The 24,733-nt window shown below is 50.3% G+C and overlaps 9 protein-coding genes across 9 annotated transcripts; 5 read left to right on the top strand and 4 right to left on the bottom strand.

The window, feature by feature from the left end:
• Positions 1–78: 78 nt before the first annotated feature.
• On the bottom strand, positions 79–950 carry M437DRAFT_87451 (ClpP/crotonase; the record flags this gene model as incomplete). Its single annotated transcript, XM_041028643.1, has 2 exons — positions 79–668; positions 722–950. 2 exons carry the CDS (start codon positions 948–950, stop codon positions 79–81), a joined length of 819 nt encoding a protein of 272 aa, XP_040876565.1.
• Positions 951–2,165: 1,215 nt separating this feature from the next.
• Positions 2,166–5,082, top strand: M437DRAFT_87450 (uncharacterized protein; the record flags this gene model as incomplete). The annotated part of the gene is made up of 2 exons (XM_041028642.1): positions 2,166–2,549; positions 2,599–5,082. 2 exons carry the CDS (start codon positions 2,166–2,168, stop codon positions 5,080–5,082), a joined length of 2,868 nt encoding a protein of 955 aa, XP_040876564.1.
• A 447-nt stretch (positions 5,083–5,529) lies between these two features.
• M437DRAFT_56325 (uncharacterized protein) lies at positions 5,530–6,458 on the bottom strand (the record flags this gene model as incomplete). Its single annotated transcript, XM_041023036.1, has 2 exons — positions 5,530–5,719; positions 5,791–6,458. 2 exons carry the CDS (start codon positions 6,456–6,458, stop codon positions 5,530–5,532), a joined length of 858 nt encoding a protein of 285 aa, XP_040876563.1.
• A 389-nt stretch (positions 6,459–6,847) lies between these two features.
• Positions 6,848–10,340, bottom strand: M437DRAFT_68875 (DNA damage-binding protein 1; the record flags this gene model as incomplete). Its single annotated transcript, XM_041025188.1, has 3 exons — positions 6,848–7,594; positions 7,644–10,197; positions 10,246–10,340. The coding sequence occupies 3 exons, from the start codon at positions 10,338–10,340 to the stop codon at positions 6,848–6,850; spliced, it is 3,396 nt and encodes a 1,131-aa protein (XP_040876562.1).
• A 1,733-nt stretch (positions 10,341–12,073) lies between these two features.
• Positions 12,074–14,033, top strand: M437DRAFT_56626 (serine/threonine protein kinase, CMGC family; the record flags this gene model as incomplete). Its single annotated transcript, XM_041023083.1, has 5 exons — positions 12,074–12,216; positions 12,272–13,057; positions 13,148–13,240; positions 13,297–13,537; positions 13,593–14,033. The coding sequence occupies 5 exons, from the start codon at positions 12,074–12,076 to the stop codon at positions 14,031–14,033; spliced, it is 1,704 nt and encodes a 567-aa protein (XP_040876561.1).
• Positions 14,034–15,446: 1,413 nt separating this feature from the next.
• On the top strand, positions 15,447–16,446 carry M437DRAFT_56456 (ERG25, C-4 methyl sterol oxidase; the record flags this gene model as incomplete). Its single annotated transcript, XM_041023055.1, has 3 exons — positions 15,447–15,680; positions 15,740–15,825; positions 15,885–16,446. Coding segments are annotated over 3 exons (882 nt in total), but the record flags the coding sequence as incomplete, so codon positions are not given.
• A 712-nt stretch (positions 16,447–17,158) lies between these two features.
• On the top strand, positions 17,159–19,478 carry M437DRAFT_77991 (NCA2-domain-containing protein; the record flags this gene model as incomplete). The annotated part of the gene is made up of 2 exons (XM_041026919.1): positions 17,159–17,175; positions 17,486–19,478. The coding sequence occupies 2 exons, from the start codon at positions 17,159–17,161 to the stop codon at positions 19,476–19,478; spliced, it is 2,010 nt and encodes a 669-aa protein (XP_040876559.1).
• A 567-nt stretch (positions 19,479–20,045) lies between these two features.
• Positions 20,046–20,857, top strand: M437DRAFT_56296 (ras-domain-containing protein; the record flags this gene model as incomplete). The annotated part of the gene is made up of 3 exons (XM_041023030.1): positions 20,046–20,078; positions 20,150–20,417; positions 20,520–20,857. 3 exons carry the CDS (start codon positions 20,046–20,048, stop codon positions 20,855–20,857), a joined length of 639 nt encoding a protein of 212 aa, XP_040876558.1.
• A 1,062-nt stretch (positions 20,858–21,919) lies between these two features.
• Positions 21,920–24,264, bottom strand: M437DRAFT_56676 (putative nucleoside diphosphatase; the record flags this gene model as incomplete). Its single annotated transcript, XM_041023093.1, has 4 exons — positions 21,920–22,071; positions 22,213–23,952; positions 24,009–24,135; positions 24,190–24,264. The coding sequence occupies 4 exons, from the start codon at positions 24,262–24,264 to the stop codon at positions 21,920–21,922; spliced, it is 2,094 nt and encodes a 697-aa protein (XP_040876557.1).
• Positions 24,265–24,733: the final 469 nt, after the last annotated feature.

Below are 24,733 nucleotides of genomic sequence, written 5' to 3'. Positions count from 1 at the left end.
TTGCTCATTTCGAGAAAGCATCGAACTTTGTTTGTCTACAATAAAGTCGGGGCCTGCCTCATGCTCTGTGATGCGCATCTACAGCTTTGAGCTCACCCAGACAGGTGGACGCTTCTCTGCAAATGCCTTGATGCCCTCCTTGAAGTTATTGCCTTGCACGAGACGTGGGTACCACTCGTTAGCAAGAGTAGTCACGGTATCCTCGACACTACCAGCTTCCCAGCTCAGTCTGATGCCCAAGCGGCCGACAACCAACGCATCAGGACTGTTCTTGCACATCAGCTGAGCAGTCTTGATAGCGGCATGTACGACATCCTCAGCAGAGTCGACCAATTCGGTGACAAGTCCCCAATCATGAAGCGTTTTGGCTGTTACGTTTCTACCCGTGAGCACGAGGTCGGTGGTGCGTTGTAGACCCAAGGTTCGTGTCAAACGAGGCAAGCAACCAGCGACTGGTACAATGCCTCTCTTCACTTCGGGCAGCGAGAAGATGGCCGAGGAGACGGCAACTACAAGATCGCAATTTGCAACCATCTCGAAACCACCGCCCATGGTGATACCATTGACGGCAGCGATGATGGGTTTCTTTCCTGCTCTACGTGGCAGACCAGCAAGGCCAGGTGCTGACATGTCGTTGATAATGCCGCGTCTGTTCATCTCGTTCCATTCTGATGTCAAGTCAGCCATGAGGGTGGCACAGCAGTGATATTGTCAAGCCTACCTGCCAGATCGGCGCCAGTGCAAAAGGCTCGACCATTCCCTGTAATGATACCGACCCATAAACTCTCATCTTGATCGAACCACTCCCAGATCTGGGCAATTTCTTTGCTAGTGGCTTGATCAATGCAGTTGAGCTTGTCAGGTCTGTTCAGAGTAATCTGCACGATTCGCTCGTCTGGAAAAGATACATTGAAATGTTTGTGGTGCAAGTTTCTTGACCTCAAAGACATGTTAATGGTGCTGCTGTTTGGTGATAGATTATCAGATTTTTCTTATCAGATGCGATGGATCAGGGCAGCCGAGGTCGGAGGTTCGGCGAGACCGACTGATGTTCAGCTGTTGGCAACATTGGGGCTTGCGTCTCGAAGCGAAGAGAACAGGTTGAGCAGATTGAGTTGGAGTATTTCATATCAGGCATGACGGCAGCAACGTGGGTGCAGCGGATAGCTGCAGGCACTGTTGCACGCATCATTGCACAGACGAGCGCGAGTCTCGCAACGCACGATTCTCTCTGGTTGAGAAGACCAAAGCCAGCCTCGAAGGAAATCAATGATTTGACGGCAGTCTGTCGAAGATGGACAGTAGCGAACACGACGTTTATTAAATGTAACAGGGGTGCCAGCTGAGGCAATTCTAGGCTTCGGGAGGGGAGGGCAGTTCAAGGCTATTTAGTTATATAACAAGGATGTAGTGAATTGCGGATTTGGGAGTGGTAATGAACATCACCCGGCCAAATGAGAGCAAATAGATTGTCGCGAAACAGGAGCCAAGCCAAGCAGCGTGGATTGGAGATTGGGCAACAAGCAGCTTGCAGACTGCTGGTGGTCAGAGAAGACTTCTTGTGTAGCCTTGGTTGATCAACAGATGAAAGAGTGAGGAAGCAATGAGCGGATGATGGCTGGGGTTGCAGTGCTAGGGCGAGGTTTGTGGTCCACAGCATTTCTTGAGGCGCGCCGACGGCAGGCGCTGATTCGGTGCGGCTTCTGTAGAGTTGAGATGGGGCACCGTGCACTTCTCCAGTGTGGTTTATGCACAGCTGTCGATCCCGTGTCCCCCCATCGGACTGCGCTGCGATGGGCGTAGTGGCGCGCTGTAAATGGCCATGACTTGCAATTCGAGGTTAGTGGGTTACGGAGTCGACTCTGCTGTGTACGGTCTTCGGCTTGTCGATGAATTGATCTGCCTTCTGCTCTTTCGTCCTTGCACCGTTTTCTCTTTTCCTCCTGCCCGACACTCCTTCCTTTCCAAAGGCTGCTTTCCGTCTTTCGCTTTCCTCCTCTTGCCAGCTATAGCCTCATATACCTGGACGTCGGTCGTGCCAGCGAACAACTGGGCACATCCGACTTGGACGGTTGAAGCAGGGAGATAAAGTTGAAACAAGACGATTGCAACGCGGGGTCGCACAACGAGCTCCTGTAACAAGCTTCAACGACCATAACGACAATATGCCTCCGAGCTTCACATCACGCCCACGCTCGTCGCGCGGAGATTCGCGCGGAGAGTCTCGCCCTGTCAGTCGTGCTGACGAAGACCTGGTTATCCCGGACCGTACCTCGTCGCTCCATTCACGTATCACACAGCCTCTGGCAGCCCAACTATCCCAGCCGCGAAATGGTCAGCGTACACCAAAGACTCTCACCCATGCCTACATGGTATGTGGTGTCGGCCGTGAGCCCTCGCAATGGGTCAAGGCTCCTCCGCCTCCACAGGGAAAGATTGGACACATGAAGGGTGCTGTTGGTCAATTTTGGCTTCCTGAGATTCTGGGAAGTAGTCCAAGACTGGAGCAGGATAACGACATTGCCCGTGCTCTTCACGCTGCCATGAGGGTACACATCACAACCATGTATACCATTATAATGCACTAACGCTGTATAGGCATGTTTCCCTCACGACGTCGAAATCTGTACTGGCACGATGCAGCCTCACTGTGTCCACCATGCATTCGTCCTCCAGCAAGATTCCTCTCACACTCTATACGGTATTGCTCTTCGTGTTTGGTCTCGCGCAGATGAAAAACGTGCAGAGACGATCCGCGAATTGAGGAAGCGTACAGAATCCGACTACTACGACACTCCCGGTGAGACATACTGGATCCCTTACTGCTTGAGTTTCCTTTCTAGATACCCTCTTTACAACCTTCTCGGCGACTACCTCCGTGGCATGTGGATTCACTGGAACAAAGCCACCAACCTCTTCCATGCAGAGGAAGTTTCTCGCATTCTTAGTTTCCCCGCTCCCAGACTCAACGACCTGGTCCGTATCGACATGAAGGACTACGCCCTATGTTACCAGTTCCCTTCTTCTCCTACCGGCTTCCAGAACTTTGCCATGTGGCCTCTATTCTCTTGTTTGTCTATCCCCAACATCGTCGGTGTCGTCGAAGCCGCCATCTCGCCAACCAGAAGAATCATCTTTGTCAGTCACTACCCTGCTATGCTGACAATGGCTGCCGAAACTATTCGCTATCTGGTTCGCGTCTACGAATGGAGCGGCTTGTATGTTCCTATCGTGCACGCTCGTCACGCAAAGGACCTTGTCCAGGAACCTGGTCCGTACATCATTGGTGTCACTGCCGAATGTCGTACTCTCTTCACTGCTCCCAACGATGCTCTGGTTGTTGACCTCGATCGTAACTTTGTCTTGACTTCGAGCCCTCCGGATGTTCTGACAGGAGGTCAAAGAACAAAAATGGTCAACCGTCTTACCCAGGCTCTGAATGGCGATGTCGCTCCTTCTGGTGTTCCTCAACATCTCCGTTCGGCTTACGGTGGGGGCAAGCTTATTCCTGCTGGCCAAATTATCGTCATGCGTGGCGAGGTTGAGAGTGTTCAAGATCCTGGCTGGTGGAACCAAGACGCAGTCATGTCTGTTATGGACCATGTCTGCGAAAAGCTTGGCCGCAACACTGGCCTGAAAGCCGTCTTTGGCGGTTCTCAAAAGAAGCCTCTGATGACGAAGGTTTCGATGCGTCACCTTAACGAAATCATCCGCGAACGTAACCAATACTCTCGCGATGCAAACGAGGCATGGCAAGATTTCATCAACCTCAAGTGTCGCATGGACACCGAAGTTGTCAAGGTCAACAAGCGCAACAACATCCTCGATGCTGAACTCGACTCGTGGAAGCAGCAATTCCTCAAGTTCCAAGCTTTCGCCGAGACACTTACCAAGGAGACACAAGAGCTCAAGGTCAAGATTGAGAGTCACAAGCGCGAGAACAGAAGAATTGCTCAGATTGCAGATCAGGCGAAGGAGGAGATTGCTCGTCTTACACCTAGACTCAGCGGCACAGAGAAGCAAAGAGACGATGCTTTGGAGGCTCTTGTCCTGCAGCAGGAAATCGCTGAGGAGCTCGAACGCGAACGCAAGCGTAACAAGCAAGAAATCGCGTCTTTGCAACAGACCAACTCTGCTGTACTCCGTCAACGTGACGAGGCACAGCGGGTTGTTCTCCATTTACGTGCTCTGATCGATGGTCAGGCTCACCACATGGAGCACATTGTGCGCACCATCGAGTTGCCTGATGAAGTTGATGAGGCTGCAGCCACTGCTCTTCCCGTATCGCCTGCTCCCGGTTCTTCCATCTCCGGAGATATGTCTAGTGCTCAGACCTCGCGTGCTTCATCACGCAGCAGCACTCGCCTGTCGACTCGCGGCGAAGATGCAGCAGCTGAGGCCCTTCGTCGCAACGCTGATGCTCGTCGTCGTTTGAGCGGACTCAGCATGACTGACGTAGCAGACCGCCAATTGCGTGACAAGACTGACGCTATCGCTTACATCATCCGTAACATCAGCGAGCAGTGTGCCGCTGCTGTCGAAGGTCTCAACATGGCTCATCGCGCCGAGTCAGTTGCTAGCGACCGTCACGATAATGACGACGAAGCCAGTCTTGCATCCACCGAACATGGAGGCAAATTGAAGCGTCGCAGCAAAGGTCGCATCATGACGCGCGCATCGCTTAGCGACGCCCCCTCCGAGTACGACAATAGATCTGAAGCATCTGCTTCGTCAAACTACGATTCGCGCAGCCACACCGTTCGCAGCAGCATTCCACCCACACCCGATCTCGTGCACAGTCACAGTCTGAACACGCTGAATCGCAGCAGCACATCTATGAGCATGATTTCTTCGTCCACAGCTGCCACTCCCGACAGAGGAAGCATGCAGAGCCACTGGCGCACAACTCTCTCCGAGGATATCCCAGAGCTTCCTGCTACTAAGATTTTGAGATCAGAGTCTGGTGACTCGGGGGTCGTCGACGAGTTTGGCGCCCAGTCTGCTGAGGATGAAGAGCCTGTCAACGCCAAGTATGCGACTCAGGGTCTTGAGCATCGTTTTAACATGCGCGCTGTCAATTAGACAAAGGCTGTCTGTGGAGTGCTCCTTCTGTTCGTCAGTTTTCTAAGTCCCAGTCTCCGTTTTCACCAAGCTGTTTCTTGAACACAGCCTTCAAAAATCTTGCTTCTGCTGTTCTGTGGATTACACCACTTTTTATTTCGATGATGAGGATTGATCTTTTTTGTTGTCCTTTTGTGTTTTCAATTATCCTTATAGCAGGCGAGCGGTCATTTTCTGTCTTTGATTCTCTATGTACTCCTCTTTTTCCATCTCTGAAATCTACCTGTCTCTTTCGAGCTTGTGATCATGGTCTACTCTCGTCCCCTTGTGCTTGCGTTATCTTGATCAGTTGTGCTTCGGCCTCTTCCACATTGTAGTAGAATCAATAGGCGGTGCCTGCGCTTTCGACCTTGATTGTTTCGTACACTGGTTATCTAACCAAAGTCGACTACTTCCACCGGAAGCTCTCTACCTTCTCATCCTCGCATACCAGGAATACGTGAATGCCGCAACTGCAACCACTGCTCCAGTAAGACCGAAGATGTTTTGATACGCCTGGTGTCGATAAACCTTCTTGAAGTGCTCAAGGCGTCGTTGGAATTCTTCTCCATTGTTGCCGTGAGGGAATTCTTCATCTGGGATTTCGACATCAAGGAATCTGATCACAGGTCAGTAAAAAAAAAATCTCCAAATGTTCTCAATTAGGATTGTTGAAGGGCAAAAACATACTCGCAAAGAGGCCCCCATCCATCCTCAACCCTCCACTCCAACAACCTCTCTGGTTCCGTCGCATTCCTAACACTCTCACTATGTCTCTCATAAGCCTCTTTTCCAGTCCTCTCAATATCCCCATCGAAAATCCCATAATAAGTGGTTTCGAAAAACGACCTCGCAGTCCAATATAAGCGGTGTTGGAAATATATCAACCAGCCATAGTTGATATTCCCCGGAAGCGAAGCGAGAGTAGAAACCATACTTTTATGCCAGGCCTCTGTATCTCTGACGTTTAGGATGACTTTGGCTTCAGGGTATGCGGCTATCAGTTCTGGTGCGAAGATTGCAGCTGGAGTATCTGTTACGGCATCACAATCCGCCAGTACAACTTCAAAGTCTTCTCGAGAGATTGGCTGGTCGTTAGAGCCAGGAGAGAATTTCCTGCGAGCGAGACGGGTGAATATCTTGCCGGGTAAAGCAGAGTAAGAGGGATCAGGGAGGTTAAAGCCATGCCACACGTGAGAGAAACCGAGCATATAAAGGGCGCGACGCAGGGAATCTGTTCCTGAGCGTGAGAGGCCGAGGCAGAGGACACGCATGGGTTTTGTGCGAGGAGGAAGTGGTTCGTGGGGGCATGGGTAGAGGATATCTTCGATGAGGGCTGGGAGTGCTGGAGGTGCCATTGTGGATGGAATGATGGAGGGAATCCAAGTGTTATGTTGTTGGAATAAGGGGAAAGCAGATATTAGTTTACTTTGCTCAAGAGAAGTGGTCTGGCAGAGCTGGGAGGGTGTATTTGGAATATTGTATAGCGTCATTGCCATGTGCATAAGCTCAAAGATCCACTTGATCGGCACGCCGTTATGCATATTCCAGTTTCAGTATATACAGGTCGGTCTTCAAGCAAATCCATGATATACTGCTCTCAGTCGTTGTGAAGAGTTAAAAGCATAGTGAGTAAAGCGACATTGGCCCGTGAAGAATAGATGATCTCTACAGCTAAAGAATGAGTTTGATCGTCCTCTGTAATACTGACTATTTCTTGCGTAGACGAAGGCATATGTCTCTCTCATTAATGCAGTCTCCTCAATGCCTCAACCATCCCCCTGACCTCTTCGACATCAACAGTGAGACCTTGCACGATTTCCTCCTGCAACTTCTCATCGCAGTCCAAGAAGCGATCGATCAATTCTCCATCAACGAAACGATTGGGTTCTTCACTGTCACGCACCGTAGTCTTGTACGCGCGGTAGCGGTTGAACGGCACATTACCAGGACTGCTGACCTTTTCTGCCATATTCTCTTGCAAGCGCATGAGTGTATCTTGATGTTGTGGTGCAATAGTAGCGAACAGGTAGATACTACCCTCGACAGTGGCGAGGAAAGCAGAGGGGATAACGATGGCATTCGGAGTGGGTTGGATATCGATGTGGCGGATGCGATTGACCATTTCGCCGAGTTGCATGTCTGAAAGTACACGCAGGCGGCGCTTGTCCTCTTCCGAGAAACCATTGATGTCTTGGTTGAGGACAAGTAGATTGCCTTCCGCGTCGCTTTCGAGGTAGGTGTTTGGTGAGATGTTGGCGACAGCTGTGCCCCAGGTGGTGTCGTAGTGGCGGGCGACTTCGTTGAGCGTATCGTCTTGACCGTTGATGCCTTTCTTGTATTGCACGACAGAGATGCTCTTCATCAGGTCGGCAATGGCGATATGGTCACCTGTAACCGAGATATCGATGGGTGCTGTGGATGTTCGATAGCTAGCGACCTTGTCGAGGAATGGTCGGCTCGCCGTCTCGTATTTGAAGTTGTACATTACGACCTATGATGCGTAAGCAGATAGCCTGTAGTTGAACATCGCAAAAACTTACTGTCTTGACGAGAGCAGCCACAATGCGACCCTCGCACGTTGCTAGACATCTGCAGGCGCCCTTGACGGCATGCTCGGTCACGAGCTTGAGGTGTCTATCTTCCGTCACCTCGAACACCAAGATACGACCTCTAGGTGCATCTCCCACATCCTCCTCAATATAGCTCGTGCCTACCACGAAACGCTCGACGAGATCGCCAGTGCCATCATCTAGCTTGGCACGAATGCAACTCTCGACCAGTTCTTCTTGGTTGAGAGCAAATGTGTGCAACTCTTGGAATGCAACTTCGTCCACAAGCTTGAAGTGACTCTCAATGTGTTCGAAGCTATCCTTGATAGTGCGCTTGATCGTACCCAGACCAAAGGCACGTAAGTCGGCAGAGTATGCAATTCTGCGGACAGTTTCATTGACTGGTAATGTCTGCACGTGAGTAGTTCTTTCCTCGTCCACGATAGCAAGCTTGAGTTCGTTCGCCGTGGCAATTGCAATAGCGTTGGGGAAAGCCTCGGTGTCGAAAGGAGATACACATGTTGCATCTTCTGCTGTGATGGCAGAGTATACAATGCGACCCTCTGACCCATAAATCAGACTCGGGTGCTCGCAGATGGCAAACACAGTATTCAGACCGTCGCCTTTAGGCAGGGCCTTGAAGCTGGCCTGTTGCGTACCAAGGATGATACTCTTCTTTGATGAGAGAGCATTGGTGCTAGGATCAATCGAGTACGTAACAACATTTCCGTCTGCCATGCCAATAAACAGTGTTGGTAAAGAGCCTTCCAAGATCGGAGCGACGAGTAGCGAGCGAGGAACTGCTATGCTCTCTTCATCGATCGTCTCCGAATGGATAGTCTTCAATGAAGAAGCGTCGAGCAACGATATGCTTGCGTCTTGCCAGAACCCAACAACACAAATGTTTCGTAGCGTGGGTGATAAAGATATACAAGCAACTTGTGAGCCAGCGTCGAATGTTCTCGATGCCGTTACCTTGACGTTGTCGCCAGAGACGTCGAGCATCGAAAGACCAACGCCACTAACAGAGACCAAGATATTGTTGTCCGCTACTGAAGCTGCAGCGATGGAAGAGGCACCCTCAGGCGACCAGCTGGCCAGACTCATGCCACTGTCGGGGTCGAGGATATGGATGGAAGAAGCGGTGATTTGCAGGATCCTGCCCTTAGCAAGATTGGTAGCGAACAGCGTGCTTTGAGACAGATCCATTCCCTTGAAGTTGTCGACTTCCTCAACATCGCCGTCAGAGGAGAAGTTGAACACTCGTGTGTGTGCAATGAATGATACAACCAACGTGTCTGCAAATTCGAGCGCTGGACTCGATTTCAGGCTGAAGACTTCGGTGATGTTTTCCATCTCGCCAATCGAACCAAGATCTTCCAGACCGACACCACTTCTCACACTACGCAGACTACCATCCTTGAACGCACCACTACCTGTGACGATGCGGGCCTGTCCTGAGGAATACTCGTTGACTTGAGCATCAGAAGAGCGATTGCCCATATCCATGACAGTGAAATCGAGGATAGGCGCGATGTTCGGGAAGGTTTGAAGAATCTCAATAGAGCCGGGAGTGATTTGAATGAGTTGAGAGTTGCCTTGGTGTGAGCCCACAAAGATGCGACCACCATCCAAGTATACCAAGGTTGACGCTCGTGAAGTCTCACCGATAATATCCAGCTTCCAGCCCTCGAGATCGTTCTTGCTATTTAACGTCACCATCAGCAAGTATAGCTTACCGTATTCGTCGGCAAGCACGAAACGCTGATCATCGATTTGTGTCCAGGCGACAAAGATTGTGGCTTCTTTCAGTGGTTCGCTCTTTGCGACTTTGGCCATTCTGCCATCAAACTCTTCGCAATATGAGATACTCGTCTCTCCCAGAATGAGCACGCCATAGGCTGGGTGGGGTAGAGGTATGAGATGGCTGGCACCCAGATCCAACTCTTCATCTGCGTCTTGTTCATTCTCAAGTTCAGCTGTGCCAGGCTCGTTGGACTTGAGTGACGAAGTGTATTCAAGGTCGCGGACCTTTAGGCGGACTTTTCCCATAGAGTCCTCGTGGAGCAAGGCTAGTTGTGGCTTTGCCTTTTCGCTCCTCCTGTGCAAGAAAGTCGATGACCGTACGTTTAATTCGGGTATCCTGACGGAGGTCGGTTCGCCTATGTCGCCCAGCTGAGCCGTCGAGATTGATTTGCGCTTGCTTTCGTGTGTAATGGGGATAACAGAAACGATTCCCTCGTAGATCTCGATAGTCATGTACCTCCGTGTAGGATCGATGTTGCACCGTTCTCCCAGTTGTGCTTCTCTTGCTGCTCGGTCTGACAGATCTTTGAAACTATTCTCGGTTCGTAGTTGCTTGTTGGCGGCATCCCATGAGAGAGTGAAGTACATGTATCGATCGGTTCCGACGAAGAGGTGATCGGTCTCGGACGAGGCGGGACGAATGCTTTGTAGCATGATGACTTTGCCATAGATGGCCTTTGAGTGCTGTAACACGAGGCCATCTTGTTGTTGAGCGTAGAACTCTAGGCGGTTGGCCTTGCTACCTTGGTGTCAGCTTATAGAACGAAGCTTGTAGATTGCAACTTACGCCACCACAAGGGTATCATCTTCGGCACTGAGGAAGTTCAGCTTCAGCGCGTGCCGGACGCTGCTGGGTCTGTGAATAGATGCCAAATACGCCATGCTGTTGAATTGAATAGCTAAGATCACAAGTGCTGTGATTGAACGAACAAGAGCTCGAGAGCTTCTGCGACAATCGCCATGACGCCGTCACTACTTCTTATCTCCGCTCCGAGGCTGCAACCAAACAGTGCGGAGAGACATCACCAACACATGACAGCAAACACTCACAGTATCAGAGATGCTATCTTGTCTATTGTGTATGATATTGGGACATCTGAGCATAGCCGGAAGTTTTCTTGAACATCTTTTACAACACCTCGAACATAGTCATGATGAGACGAGGCTTGCTTTATCTCCTTCGTTTGCTTTCCAGAAACATGCGTTCGATCCGCTCTGACGTTCCATACAATCAAAACTTGCATGCATCAACAGGAAAATACTGTTCCAAATTTGGGAAAGACAAGCACATATGTCAGCATTTAGCATCAATGTAAAGAGGGCAGCTATTGCTGTTGATATGCTGCATCAGAGATGTCACGATGGCGACCCTGTTCATGCCCAGCTTGGGTCATGCATAAAACCATCGACTACACGAATTACCTACAGCGTGTCGATTATCATCCATAACCCAAAGATATACTACGACGGTAATCAATGCACATGAACCAGAGCAACTTCTTGTGTTGTTATTATTTGAAGCAGATATCATACTTATACTTGTCAACTGATGTCCTGCATGTCCTCATGATACTTCACAGCCATGTATTGCCAGAAGATGTGTCGGACTTGGCAGTGGAGTGAGTCTCAGCACATGTCGTTATGAATCGAACACTAGACCGGGTGCCATCGGCTGAATCGCGCACTAGTGGGTGCATATGTCATAACTAGCAGAGCCCACATGGCATGGTGGCACAGTACTTGTTTTATGTGAAAGTGCAAACAGGCACAGTGACATGTCTCAGAAGGATTGGCTGACTGACAAGAGCAAGTGTGACTTGCATGACCAACATCCTATGAACAAGGCATCACGTCGGTGGAGAAGACCAACCACCCCGCCATTCGCAAGGAAAAGATAGAGCACAGGCCAAGAGGATACACGATAGTCGAATCGATATTCAGTACCAATAGATGGACGTGCAAGCTGCACAAGGAGTGGAAAAGGGGCTCGGGGAGACAGATACATTCAAAGAGACTGCTCATGAGTGAAGCTGGTGCTGTTTGGTGGTCGAGTTGATTTCTTTTGGTCGAGGCCGTGACGTGACAAGGATTTGAAAATAGCGGGCTTGGGCAGACACATCCCAACCATCTAGATATTGCATCCCCATCGGCATAAGAGGCATTTGATTATTCGGATTGGGGCGCCGACAAAGTCGCGCATGGACAAGCAAGCAACAAGCAGCAAAACAAGCAGGAAGTTGATCATAAGAACCTCCAGAAACAAGTTGGCAGGGCACCGCTTTGACCACTGAGAGAACGCAACCAAGAAGTGTACAGCGTCACTCCCCGACCCGCGCCGCTGTCTGTCTGCTTTGACGCCCGCTGCAAGTTGCGACAGCACAGCATATCGACGACAAGCCTGCCCTTCGTCGTCGCAAATCCATCATTCGTATTACTCGACCAGCTTCCACAAGCCGCGCATTTGACAAGGACGACGCAAGCGACACACATCTCCGCACAAAGAGCTCCCACGTTCCGACTCTTCATTCTTCATCAACTTCTTTCTTGCACCGCCGGCTGCTGATAGTCCATCAGAGCCAGCAAGCTGCAGCGCGCCATTGTCCAGACGCCCGAAAATGAATGGGTCCGACATTAAGAAGGCCGCAATTCAGAAAGCAAAGCAGGTCGCCCATTCCGCATCCAACGCTGCCAACGGCACCAACGGCAAGAAGCGCAGAAAGCAAGAACTGAAACCCATCGTCACCACCGAACAAGAAGCGTACGTCAATCCAATAACCCTACCACAATCCCAACTAACACCTCTCCTCCCACAGCGCTTCAGGCACCGCTTCGCCCATGAGCTACCAGAAATCCACAGCCAGCACCCGCGACGTGAGTCCGTCAGGCTCAGATTCATCCTCGCTTTCTGGCGACGAACAGACCGAGAACACGGCCGATGAGGAGGACTCGGAAGACTACTGCAAGGGCGGCTACCACCCCGTCCAGGTCGGCGAAGAATACAACAATGGCAAATACACTGTCGTGCGCAAGCTAGGCTGGGGTCACTTCTCAACCGTCTGGCTCTCGCGTGACAACGACACAGGCAAGCACGTCGCTCTCAAGGTCGTGCGCTCTGCCGCTCACTATACCGAAACCGCCTTGGACGAGATCAAACTGCTTAACAAGGTTGTCCAGGCCAACATAGACCACCCTGGCAGGAAACATGTAGTCAGCTTGCTCGACTCGTTCAACCACAAAGGCCCTCACGGCATGCACGTCTGCATGGTCTTTGAGGTTCTGGGCGAAAACCTTCTAGGCTTGATCAAGCGCTGGAACCACAGAGGCATTCCCATGCCCCTTGTCAAACAGATTACCAAGCAGGTCTTGTTGGGTCTCGACTACCTCCACCGCGAATGTGGCATTATTCATACCGACCTTAAGCCCGAAAACGTCCTCATCGAAATTGGTGATGTCGAGCAGATTGTCAAGACATATGTTCAGGAAGATCCCGGCAAGGCAAAGGACGAACACCGCAACGGCAGAAGGAGGAGAAGAACTCTCATTACTGGCAGTCAACCTCTACCTAGCCCTCTCAACGCTAGTTTCAGTCAATCCGACCTGTCGAGCTTGAACAAGCTCATGGCAGACCAAGGTAAACCAGTTCCGATTACGGGCCCAAGCCCCAGTCCGAGTCAAGATGTTGAAATGAGTGGTGCTGTAGGCGCGACTTCTCCCACCAAATCTATGAAAGAGTCTCTGGGTATCTCGGACGAAGCGGCGCAAAAGGAACGCGAAAAGACTGCGTACGTTTCACCTATCCACTCTACTGCTATACAACCCTGACTAACCCTGCTTGTAGTGATATCCTTGCCAACAATGTCTCTGGTATCGACCTCTCGTCCTCAACTTCATCAACCACAAAGGTGCCAGAAGAAATATCATTCGACACAATCTCAGTCAAGATTGCCGATCTGGGCAACGCATGTTGGGTCGGGCACCACTTCACAAACGACATTCAGACACGACAATACAGATCACCAGAGGTTATCCTTGGAGCAAAGTGGGGTGCTAGCACAGATGTTTGGAGCATGGCTTGCATGGTGAGTCAATTTCTTGTCAATGTTGCCAGACTTGAGCTAACAAACTATTTTCCAGGTCTTCGAGCTCATTACCGGTGACTACCTCTTCGACCCTCAATCTGGCACAAAGTACGGCAAGGACGACGATCACATCGCTCAAGTCATCGAACTGCTCGGCACCTTCCCCAAGTCGTTGTGCGTTGGCGGAAAATGGTCACAAGAGATATTCAATCGCAAGGGAGAGTTGCGCAACATCCACCGTCTCCGCCACTGGGCTTTGCCTGATGTTTTGAGAGAGAAATACCATTTCAGCATTGAGGAGAGCAAGCGCATTGCCGAATTCCTGTTGCCCATGCTCGAACTTCTCCCTGCAGACCGCGCCAACGCTGGAGGTATGGCTGGCCACGGCTTCCTTGATGGCACAAAAGGCATGGATGGTGTCAAGCTGGAAATTGAGCCCGGCACCAAGGGTGATGGCATTGATGGATGGGCCACAGAGATTAAGAAGCAACGGTAGTGCAGCTGCAAGCACCTTTGCTGTTCTTGGACACTTACCAAAGACTGGGCCGTACGCATGGTAATAGTCATGTGCATCACAGTCCACCGCAGCACATTGTTCTTCTTACATTTACGAGAAACGCCGTCGCCGAGAGATGAGGAATCACAGCAGGTCGTTGCTGCTGTTGTCGCTTCAGGAAACCAGAAGCAAAAGAAGAAAGAAGGAGGATAGAGGGACGAGAGGAACCAAAACCTTTGCTTACATCTAGGAGGTTCAGGAAAGCAAAAAGACAACAGGCGCTTTTCTTCTGATGCAGAGAAGAATGAGGAGATATTTTCGTGGTCTGGTCTTTTTTCTTAATACCTTTTTTTTTGTTGTTTCTCTCTAGCATTGATCGGATGTCAATATGCAGACTTTAAGGAAACAAGATTCGGTTCTTTTCTTTTGCTGAGTGGATATCCGGTGAATCCGTTGTCGTGGACCTTGTCGTAGGCATGTGTTTGTTCGTCTGGAGAAGAGTCGCAGTCATCCATTGAAGCTTACCTTAGTACTCCGAGGGCTTGTTGTAGACAATTGATGGATATGACGTGGAAGAAATACTTCACATCCACGACGGGCAAGCGAGATATGTTGAGACAATACCAAGACCCTGAATAACAACACAAACACACGAGCATGCAATATCAGGTCAAGCCTCAAACATGGTACGAGAAATGAGGCCATCCATGCATGCCACCACAATCACAAAACACGGCGACCCGGGATTTGAACAGCAGATGTAGGATTTATGGTATTCGGGATCTTCGTACAATTCTATAAGATCTGGTGATAAGATGCTACAAAGTGGAGCCACGCAATTGCCGCCATCAGACCAGAAATCCGGTGTCTGTTCCTTACGGCGGAAGGTGGATGAGCTCGGGTTTGTGGCTTTGATAGGGGGCAAAAAAGAAAAGGGAGTTCTCCGGCATGGCCCTTTGTTTTGTGCGCGTCGACGAGATGATCTCAATGCTTAGCTCGCAGGCGGTGAAGGCTATGATTGGTCAGAACGCCAAATCTTGGCTTTGATCAACCGCCAAAGGGCTGGTCGGCCTTCTAGCCTCCGCGAATTCAGGGACCGTGTGGAACCATATGTGGGCAAATCGTATGATTTTGGTCCTCACTGGAAATTTAACGTTGGTCCGACGTGGGCGGCGGCGTGTGGTTGTTTAAGAAAAGGGTAGCTCATCACTTCTTCAGAACTTCTGTTGCTCTACACACATACACACTCACCTACGGGTTCTCTCTCTTTCAGCTGCGATTGAAGGTTCTAGAGAGGCTTGCAATCATGTCGTACCTGTGAGTTACGCCCCCTTTGTACACAACTTTGTTGAATTCAGGGACACGCAATCTGACTTTGGTGATAGCAACGCGACAGCTATTCTTGAGCACGCTCTCCCTCACACCTCCGACACATACTGGAACCAATTCGATAAGGTTTCTGAGTACAATGTCCACCTCAATTACTTTGAGAAGCTCTGGATGGCCTGGTATGCATACATCGGCAACGATGTGCTCGCCACTGGTATCATGTCTTTCTTGATGCACGAACTCGTCTACTTCGGCCGCTCTCTTCCTTGGATCATCATCGACTGCATTCCCTACTTCAACAAGTACAAGATTCAGAACGTATGTCGAGCAATTTCCTGTGTTGCGCCTCCCAATCAGCACGCTGACATGGTCTTCAGCAAAAAATCCCTACTGCCGCTGAACAATGGCAATGCGCCAAGCTCGTTCTGTTGAGCCACTTCACTGTTGAGCTTCCTCAGATTTGGTATGACAATATCTCAGAATACTCGTCCATGATCGCATTGCTAACTCCAGCTTCTCCAGGCTCTTCCACCCTATGGCTCAGTTCTTCGGCCTCGGCACCAGCGTCCCATTCCCACCTCTCTACAAGATGGCCTACCAGATCGCAGTCTTCTTCGTCCTCGAGGATGCATGGCACTACTGGATGCACCGCGCCTTCCACTGGGGCCCTCTCTACAAGGCTGTCCACAAGATCCACCATCAATACTCTGCCCCCTTCGGTCTTGCTGCCGAATACGCCTCGCCAATTGAAGTCATGAGCTTGGGTTTCGGTACCGTTGGTATCCCCATCGTGTGGTGCGCTATCACCAAGGACCTCCACATTCTGACCATGTACATCTGGATCGTCCTCCGTCTCTTCCAAGCTATTGACGCACACTCTGGCTATGAGTTCCCCTGGTCGCTCCACCACTTCCTTCCCTTCTGGGCTGGCGCTGAGCACCACGACGTTCACCATGAAAAGTTCATTGGCAACTACTCGAGCTCTTTCCGCTGGTGGGATTACTGCTTGGACACCGAGGCTGGCCCTGAGGCCTCCAAGAGAAGAAGAGAGAAGAAGCTCGCAAAGGCCAGAAAGGCCCAGTAAGCGCGCATCGCAAGTCTACTTTACGTTCCAACACGCTTTTATGCGTGCTCTCCGGACTTGGCATGATGATGCTTGAATATCTTGTGTCTCTACAGGTGTCAGGTTTCAGCGCTTACCGGAGCTCTTTCTTCTGATTGCCCTTCTTTTTTCGTATCTTCTGCATTGGGATGGAGTTCTTTTTCCTAGACGAGATGGGGAGATGCCTACACACGCGAGCAAACATTCGAGTTCGGTTCCGACTTGCCTAGTTCTTCTACGAACGATAGATGCATGAAGTTGCATGCAAGACAAAATATCCTACGTTTCCAATTCTTATATTGAGTGTTTCCCAAGAGATGTGGTTAGAACTCTGCTCATGTGATTGAACCTGAAAATGAGAGACTAGATCGCCGCTACCAGTAAGTTTAGAGCGCGAGAAGCTTCAGATTCAGGACGAGTTGCAACATGACTGGTTGAATGTGCTCCAAAAAGCGTTAGACCTCGTATATGCAGTCAGCCTTGTGAGTTGGTGTGGTTGGGCACACAAAAATCATGCTTCTGACACATGACGATCCCCGGGTTTGGCAAGCAAGACTTTCGTCATCATCATCACAACTTGGCTTCCACGTTTGTTGGTCCACGTTGCACAGCTTTGATCAGCTACACAAAGGTCTTTTACAAAGTTATGACAAGAGAGGACTGAGTCTTGTTTCCTACGGATACAGGCGCGAATATGTCTTTTGTTATCGAGTAAGTTGCCTATTGTCCAGCGCTGCTTACTGAAGCTAGAACCTCTCCGTGTCAAAGACTGTCATGATCTTGCGATTTACCCTCTCTCCATCGTGAGTGGAGGGGTTGTTATACGCTGTTGAAATGCACATTCACAACGGAAATGCGACTCGAGCCAGTGAGATAGTCTCTAATGGGATCTCTCTGGAGACCACGTTTTTCGCGACAAGATTGTGCATTTCTACAGCTATGCTGTGACAGTCTATAGCACACGAAGAGAGTTTCGCGCATACACACAAGACTGCATATAGAGCTGACCACAAGATTACAGTCAAGTGCGGCGAGTAGATTCGCAAATCGATCGTCTACAGCTAAATGCACCACCACCTGTCGGCCCCATCAACATTACAGGCGATGACCAGCACTTCCCTTCAGACCGCGCAGAGCATCTACAATCACTAGTAAAATCGCTATCCATAACACCTTCTTCGCGAAACCCTCTACTATCCGCGTCGCAAATTCACCACTACCTTACACGCGCCCAAATCTCATTACCGAACGAAGGAGAGGATCTGTCCACGCAAAAGCACGATGGCGAATACGAGCAAGAGTTGGCTTGGTTGCTGGTTGCAAAGGCTACCGTTCAGGTATATGGCTTGATTCTGTCGCGCCTGCTAGATGAGACAGTTGCACTTGCAGACGATGTCTGGTACTGGGATCAGGTGCTAGGCAGTCGACACGCAACTGCACTTTACAGCATACAGACTGCGCCTTTCCGTCTGGCCCAGTGGAGCCAATACGTCTTGGCCGACGTTCGCAGAAGAAGCGCTGATTTCAACATTCGCGATGCTGGTGCTGAAGCTCAGCAGAGCTTGACGGCGCGTTGGTCTGAGTTCTATGGACTGGTCAAAGAGGTGGTTAGGGAGAAGAGTGTTAAGGAGATGCGCAAACGTGTCGTGAGCCCTGTTGCAAGGATTCGTGGTTCTGTTCGCCAGAAGCAGAGCGAGCTCAAGAGATGCAGATTGCGTGGAGCCAACGCGCTAGGTGTGTTGCTGGGCGAGGGCTTGATGAATGAAAACATGCATGGGGAAGGCTTTGCAACGCCGAATGGTACTCAAGGCCGCGACAAGTGGAAGGCCAGTGTAGCACGCAATGTTGCTCTTATGGATGCCGTCCTCGCCAAGGTCAACGAAGAAGAGCTTGCTGTTGACAAATTCGACGCAGCCATCGCAGCAGCTACTGACGACGATCCGCTTTACGATGTTGAAGTCTACACACAAGAAAACGGAGAAGCTTCCGAGCTGGGAGTACATCCTGCGACTATCGCCGACAGACTGATCAAGATGCTACACGCCAAAATACCCGAGTATACGCAGCAGTCAAAGGTCATGGTGCAAAAACACGGCAAGCCATCACGTATTGTTCGATACTGGTTCCCCATCACTGTAGGCATTCTCTCGTCCAGCACCATCCTCCGCTACCTCGTCAACCGAAAAGCGGAAATTCTTACCTGGATTCAAGAGTTTGGCCACACCATTCGCGACTTTTGGATCAACTGGTGTGTAGAGCCCACTCGCAAGGTCATTCAGACTATTCGCCATGACAAAGACAGCGAGGTGTCGATCATGTCGAAAAGGTCTCTCGAGGGTGACAGAGCTAGTTTGGAACGCATGGTTGTGGACTTTGCAGTCGACAACCCAGGCAATGCGACAGAGACTGGCAACCCACTTACAGATGCAGAAATTGCAAGCATCAGAGCCAAGGTGCGCGAGGGTGACTTGACACCAGTGCTCAAAGCATACGAGAAGGATCTGTCTAGTCCCTTCATGGGTACCATCCGTGGAAACCTGATTCGCGCACTGTTGATTCAAGTACAAAAGACTAAAGTCGATGTCGAAGTGGCTATGGGCGGCATCGATGCATTGCTCAAGAGTCAAGAACTGGTATTTGGCTTCGTGGGATTGACTCCTGGCATTCTCGTCACAATCGGTATTTCACGCTGGATGTCATCTGCATTTACATCACGAAGAGGCGCAGACGCAAGTCGCAAGCAAGGACACATGATGCGACAATTGCGCAACATTGATCGCGTACTCACCAACTCAACACCTACAGAGAAATTTGGAGAGTTGTACTACAAGGATCATGGATTGTTGTTGTGCGAGGTACATGTTTTGCGCGAGGCTGCATACCGAGTCATGCCTGCACAGGTATTCAGGGACTTTGTCGAGGATGTGGAGGAATTGGTCGATGTGCGGACTGGAGTCAAGAAGCAGAGGAAGGTGGTGAACAGGATCCGCTGGGCGTACAAGCGATACTTTTAGATATCTCTCTCTCTCTCCTCTCAATAGGCATAAACAGGACTGTACTTGACATGGCTGGGAGTTGGTTTTTGTGAATCAGGCTGATCAATGGAGACGTTTCGAAACAGTTGTTAGTGTTGAAGTCTGTGTGGATGGGGGTCTTGGAGAAGTCGGGGTCGTGGCTGGTCTGGTCGGGACACTTGGCAGGCGCAGGCTGATTGAGAGCAGCGGCGGCGGGACATTGGCCAACGGTAACTTTTGGGCATCTGCCTTGACCCTTGACGTCGTCGTTGTCGCTTCATCCACCATACAAGCCGCTGTCTGTCTATACACATCTACTCCACGCCTGTGAACAATCCAAAGCCGCCTACGTCGTCTCTTGTCTTTGTTCCCCTGTCTCTTACACCATCGGATCCTGTGCCCCTCGATCAACCATCAACGACAGACACACACCGCCTTCGACCCACTGCTCATCGTCGTCGACACTTCTCTGCACTCGCTGCTTGCCGATAAATCACTGTCGCACCTGCAACCTCTGCACCCCTCACTGCCAACCGCTGTCACTCTCTCCCACATTCTGCCGTCGCCATGGCAGGCCAAAACCGCAACTATGACTTCCTCGTACGGACCCCACTTCCGCCGTCAACACCTTGATAGTTGAACATGTCTTCTAACACATTTCCTTTCCACAGATCAAGCTCCTTCTAATCGGCGACTCGGGCGTTGGCAAATCATGCTGTCTGCTGCGATTCAGCGAAGACAGCTTCACCCCATCATTCATCACCACCATCGGCATTGACTTCAAGATCCGCACAATCGAACTCGATGGCAAGCGTGTCAAGCTCCAGATTTGGGATACTGCTGGCCAGGAGCGTTTCCGCACCATCACTACTGCTTATTACCGTGGCGCTATGGGTATCTTGCTGGTTTATGATGTGACGGATGAGAAGAGTTTCAATAGTAAGTCTTGTCTCCTGCTGTCCCTACCCCCAAATCTTCCCTTCCTTTTATTTTCACTCATATACTTGTCTTGTCTCATTCACTAACCACTCTGCAACACAGACATCCGCACCTGGTTCTCAAACGTCGAACAACACGCCAGCGAAGGCGTCAACAAAATCCTCATCGGCAACAAATGCGACTGGGAAGAAAAACGCGCCGTCAGTACCGAGCAAGGCCAAGCCCTGGCTGACGAACTCGGCATCCCATTCATCGAAGTATCCGCAAAGTCAAACATCAATGTGGAAAAGGCTTTCTTCTCGCTGGCTTCGGATATCAAGAAACGTATTATTGATTCGAGCGGCGGTGCTGGTGCTGCTGCGAGTGGAGCTGGAGCTAGTCAGGTTGATGTTAACCAGGGTCAGGGTGTTGCGGGTGGTATGGGGAAGAATTGCTGTTAAAGAGGTGGCACGATGTTGGAAGTGGGCTTGGTCCTGCTTTGGACTCTCACCTCATCTCTGACTGCCGGCACACCTTTCTGCATGCTGGATTTTGCTTTGCCGTTTTTCCTTTGCTGGTTTTCGTTGCTGTGTTCTGGGAGGCAACTGCGGCGTAAACAAGGCGTTTAACACTTCTACAAAGACCTATTACCACAGGGTTTGTGCATGTTTCTGTTTTTCTCTTTTCTTGCCGCCGTCTATCATATCTCAGGCAAATCATACGTCTTTTATGCTACAAGCACATTCTCTTCCCAGTTTCTTAACGAAAGTACCCACTCAAGAGGTCAGGAGAACGAAAGGGCAGAATCAATTCCAGGCAAAAAAGAGAAGTACAAAAGATCCAAAAGTGTGTGCTGAAGCAGAAGCGCTCGAAACAGGTCAAAAGCGAGCGAGCTCTTGAGATAACAAAAAACCATGGGCGCCCCAAAACCAACCAAATACATGTTTAGGAGCTGAAAATTAATGCCTGATTTCATTTGGTAGACATACCAGGAAGGCAGGCAGTTGAGAAAATCCACGAGACGAGAGATAGCATTCGTGACATGCCATGCTCCTCTATTATACAGGAAAACTTCTTTGGACAGAATAAAGAGTCTGCAAAGATAAGTAAAAACTAATGTGGCAAAATTCGAGTAAATGCACAAAATGCATAGAGTTAGGTCTGCTCATGCCACCTACTCCAAGTATCAAGTCTGCTTATGAGCTTCGTTGTTTGCTGCACTTTTTAACCCACCATATATGTACAGAACTACAGAACAGGTCACAGCAAAGGACATGATACCAACAGAGAGAGCGTGCAGAAGCAGGTAGTTCGATTGAATGTCGAAAAAGTTTGATACGCCCCTTCCTTCTTAGGGGGAAACACCGACGCTAATATAATACAAATCCAGATCTCGTGAGAGATGTAACAGTAAAGACTCCCAAGGTCCGAGAGGACGGGGAACAGAACGACAAGACAGAAAATCCTCCATTGAACGCCACTTTCAAATGCAAATTTGGTCGTCTCTAGGAGCCCTCTCCCGTTCACTCGACAGTCTCTTTGAGAGGCGTAATGAGTGGGCTTCTTATCCGACTAGGACTGGCCGCCCGACTCCTGCTTCCTGAGCGCAATGTCGCAGTAGCTAGTTGCTCTCTACTTTCCGTCCTCGCCAACACACCTCTACCACCATGTGGCACTTGCAATCCAGGCGTTGTAGCAAGAGATAGAGTGCTCGAGCCATGAGTAGCGGGTCCATCGAAATATCCAGACATTGGTTGAGAGCCTTGGTTGTAGAGATTTACTCGTGCAGAGCGAGGTGAAGTGTGCAAGACTGGACTGCTGAAGCCATTGTTGTTGATCTTGGGGGTGGCCCAGCCAGAAGTGCGGCCGTTGCTGGTGTCCGAGTCCGAATCGTTCTCGTTCATATCATCCAATTCGAAGTCAGAGGGGTCAGGACCAATGCCGCCTTCTAGGACGCGCTCATATGCGGGGCCAGAGTTATTGCTGCCGAAAAGTTTGCCTAGGCTGTTTGTTACAGCATTAGGTTTGCGTTTGCTGCTTTTGCCGGGTGAGAAGCCTGCTTTTCTGAGTAGGGTGTTGCGCCTGTCCCGACCACAGAGGAGGAATGCTGCCACCAGGAGGATGACTAGGAATAGTAGGAAACCTGGCAATCTGCGGGAAGAGCTTGATGTGAAGAGCTTGTCGTGCCAGTCGACATCATCATCCTTGAGATCGGTCGGCAAGGTGACAGGGCTACCACCTGCAAATTGGAAGTCCTTAGGAAGGTTGGGTCCAGGAACATTACTGCCAAAACCAACTGCCAGTGCCTTGTCGTCCGGACCGGGCACCTGTGAAGCAGCGTACAAGACCATCTTCCCTAACGTCCAGCTGACTTCGACATCATTGATTTTGTTCACGGCCTGGAACGGATCCAGGAAGCCCTTCTCTTTCGCTCCATCGATTACAGCCTTCGTACCATTGTGACCACCTTTTGTACCTTCAAGACCAACTCTTGGAATACCAATGCCATCATGCAGCATGTTGATCAACCAACTAGCCTTGAAGCAGACTTCGGCCACCTTCTCTTCTGTAACCTTCTGGCCCCATTTTTGCTCTTTCACACCCTGTTGTATTGACTTCCAATCTTGACTGCAGAATTCGAGAACGCGTTGTTGATAGGTGTTGAAATCGTAGGCTTTGTCCTTGTGAGCCATTTCGAAGATCTCGTGAGTAGTGTGCCAGTATTCAGAAACTCCGACGAAATGATTGACATCGAAATCAATTGCAGGGACATGTACGCCGTGCAGCAAACACGGAGGATCTAGACATGGCGCATCCTTGTCCAGCAAGGGGTATGTCTTAGATAGACACTCGGGGAACTTGCCTGTTCCTAAAAGGTATGTTTCTCTTCCAGCCGCCTCATGAGAACCAGGAGGAATTGCGTGACCAGATTTAGTGACTTCCAAACCAGTAGGAAGACAGGGATCAGGCAACTCAACGATTCCGGGACTTGCTGTTGTTAGTGATTCAATGTAACGTCTGCGAGCCTCGTTGACACCATAGCCTAGCCAAGTTGTGACAAAGACTTTGTACTCGATTGGGTCACCGTTGACCTTGCGCATGCGCAACAACTTCAGGTCTTCGGCGTGTTTCTCAGCTTCAGTGGCATTTGGTGCAAATGCAATTTGAGCAGAAGCACCTCCCATGTCCAGAAATCCGTATGTATAGTGGTCCTTGCCATGGAGGTGCATTTTGGAGGCATCGGCGTCAAAGGCGCCGAGTAGGTAGTTTGCAGCTATCCATCCATACAGTCCTTCTGTTTCGCCAGGAATGACCTGGATGTGTAGGCCGCAGTCGGGTAACTGGAATTTGGTATTCTTTTGTAGGTAGGAGCAGATGTTGTCAAGGACTTGGGTTCGTTGGACATCGGGAAGTAGGCGCATGCCAGCTGTGGCGAGGAGAAAGATGGGAGTATCTTGGACTTGGTCATCGGGGATGTACTCGAGGGCGTGGTCGACAAGCTCTTTGAGATGGTCGGGGCCAACGAGTTCTGGCTTCTCTCCGAACGTCGAGACTCCTGTCAAAACACATCAGTCTCTGTGTATGAAAGCGACAAACATCAGGCCAACACACCAGGCTTGATCTTGAGCGTCCACTTCTTCTTTGTCTCCAGCTGCGGCAGACTTTTGAGGTCGAGATCAGAGCCGTCCTTCCTCGCTCGCTGGTTATTGAGCCATCGGTAAATATAGACTCGGGTGCCCTGAGTAGGTCAGTCGTGTCATTGCGACGGGCATGGGTTGGTGGAGGATCGTACAGATGAACCGGCATCCAGAATTACACCATATCGCCCTGTCTTAATCAGTATCTTTCGCGATAAGAAGAATGTCATGAGAAGGCGTACATTTGCCCATTTGTTCGAGACTGAGGAGTTGCGAGAAGAGAAAGAAATATTAGATGCGCTATGGCTATGTCAATGGCAGGCGCATGGCAGAAAATAGGCAGAGAATGGCAGGTGCGATCGAGACAGGCGTGCTTGCAGTTTTGTTGTCTTTCTGGAGCCGCAGCGAGCACCATCTGTCGATCCTTCGCCCGTTCCCGCCAAACTTAAGCAGTGGACGCTTTTAGCCTCGCCTCTCCACAAACCTTCGCTCCTTCCTCAAACTTCAGCCAAGTCCGTCCGCCCCTTGCGCTGACCACCAGTTTTCCCCTCACGGCTGACGACGCTCCAAACAACTTTTGGCGAGTCACTCTGCCGCTCTTCTCTTCGTTCTGAGACAGTCTCTTGTTTCGCCATATCTTTGACAGCTATCGTGACGCTGGTGGCTGCTTGTATATTGCCTATCATCTCGCACGACATG

This window comes from Aureobasidium melanogenum, assembly GCF_000721775.1.
Source record: "Aureobasidium melanogenum CBS 110374 unplaced genomic scaffold scaffold_24, whole genome shotgun sequence".
Lineage (NCBI taxonomy): Eukaryota > Fungi > Ascomycota > Dothideomycetes > Dothideales > Saccotheciaceae > Aureobasidium > Aureobasidium melanogenum.
The sequence above is the reverse complement of the archived record's forward strand: the minus strand, read 5'-3'. Positions and strand labels throughout refer to the sequence as shown.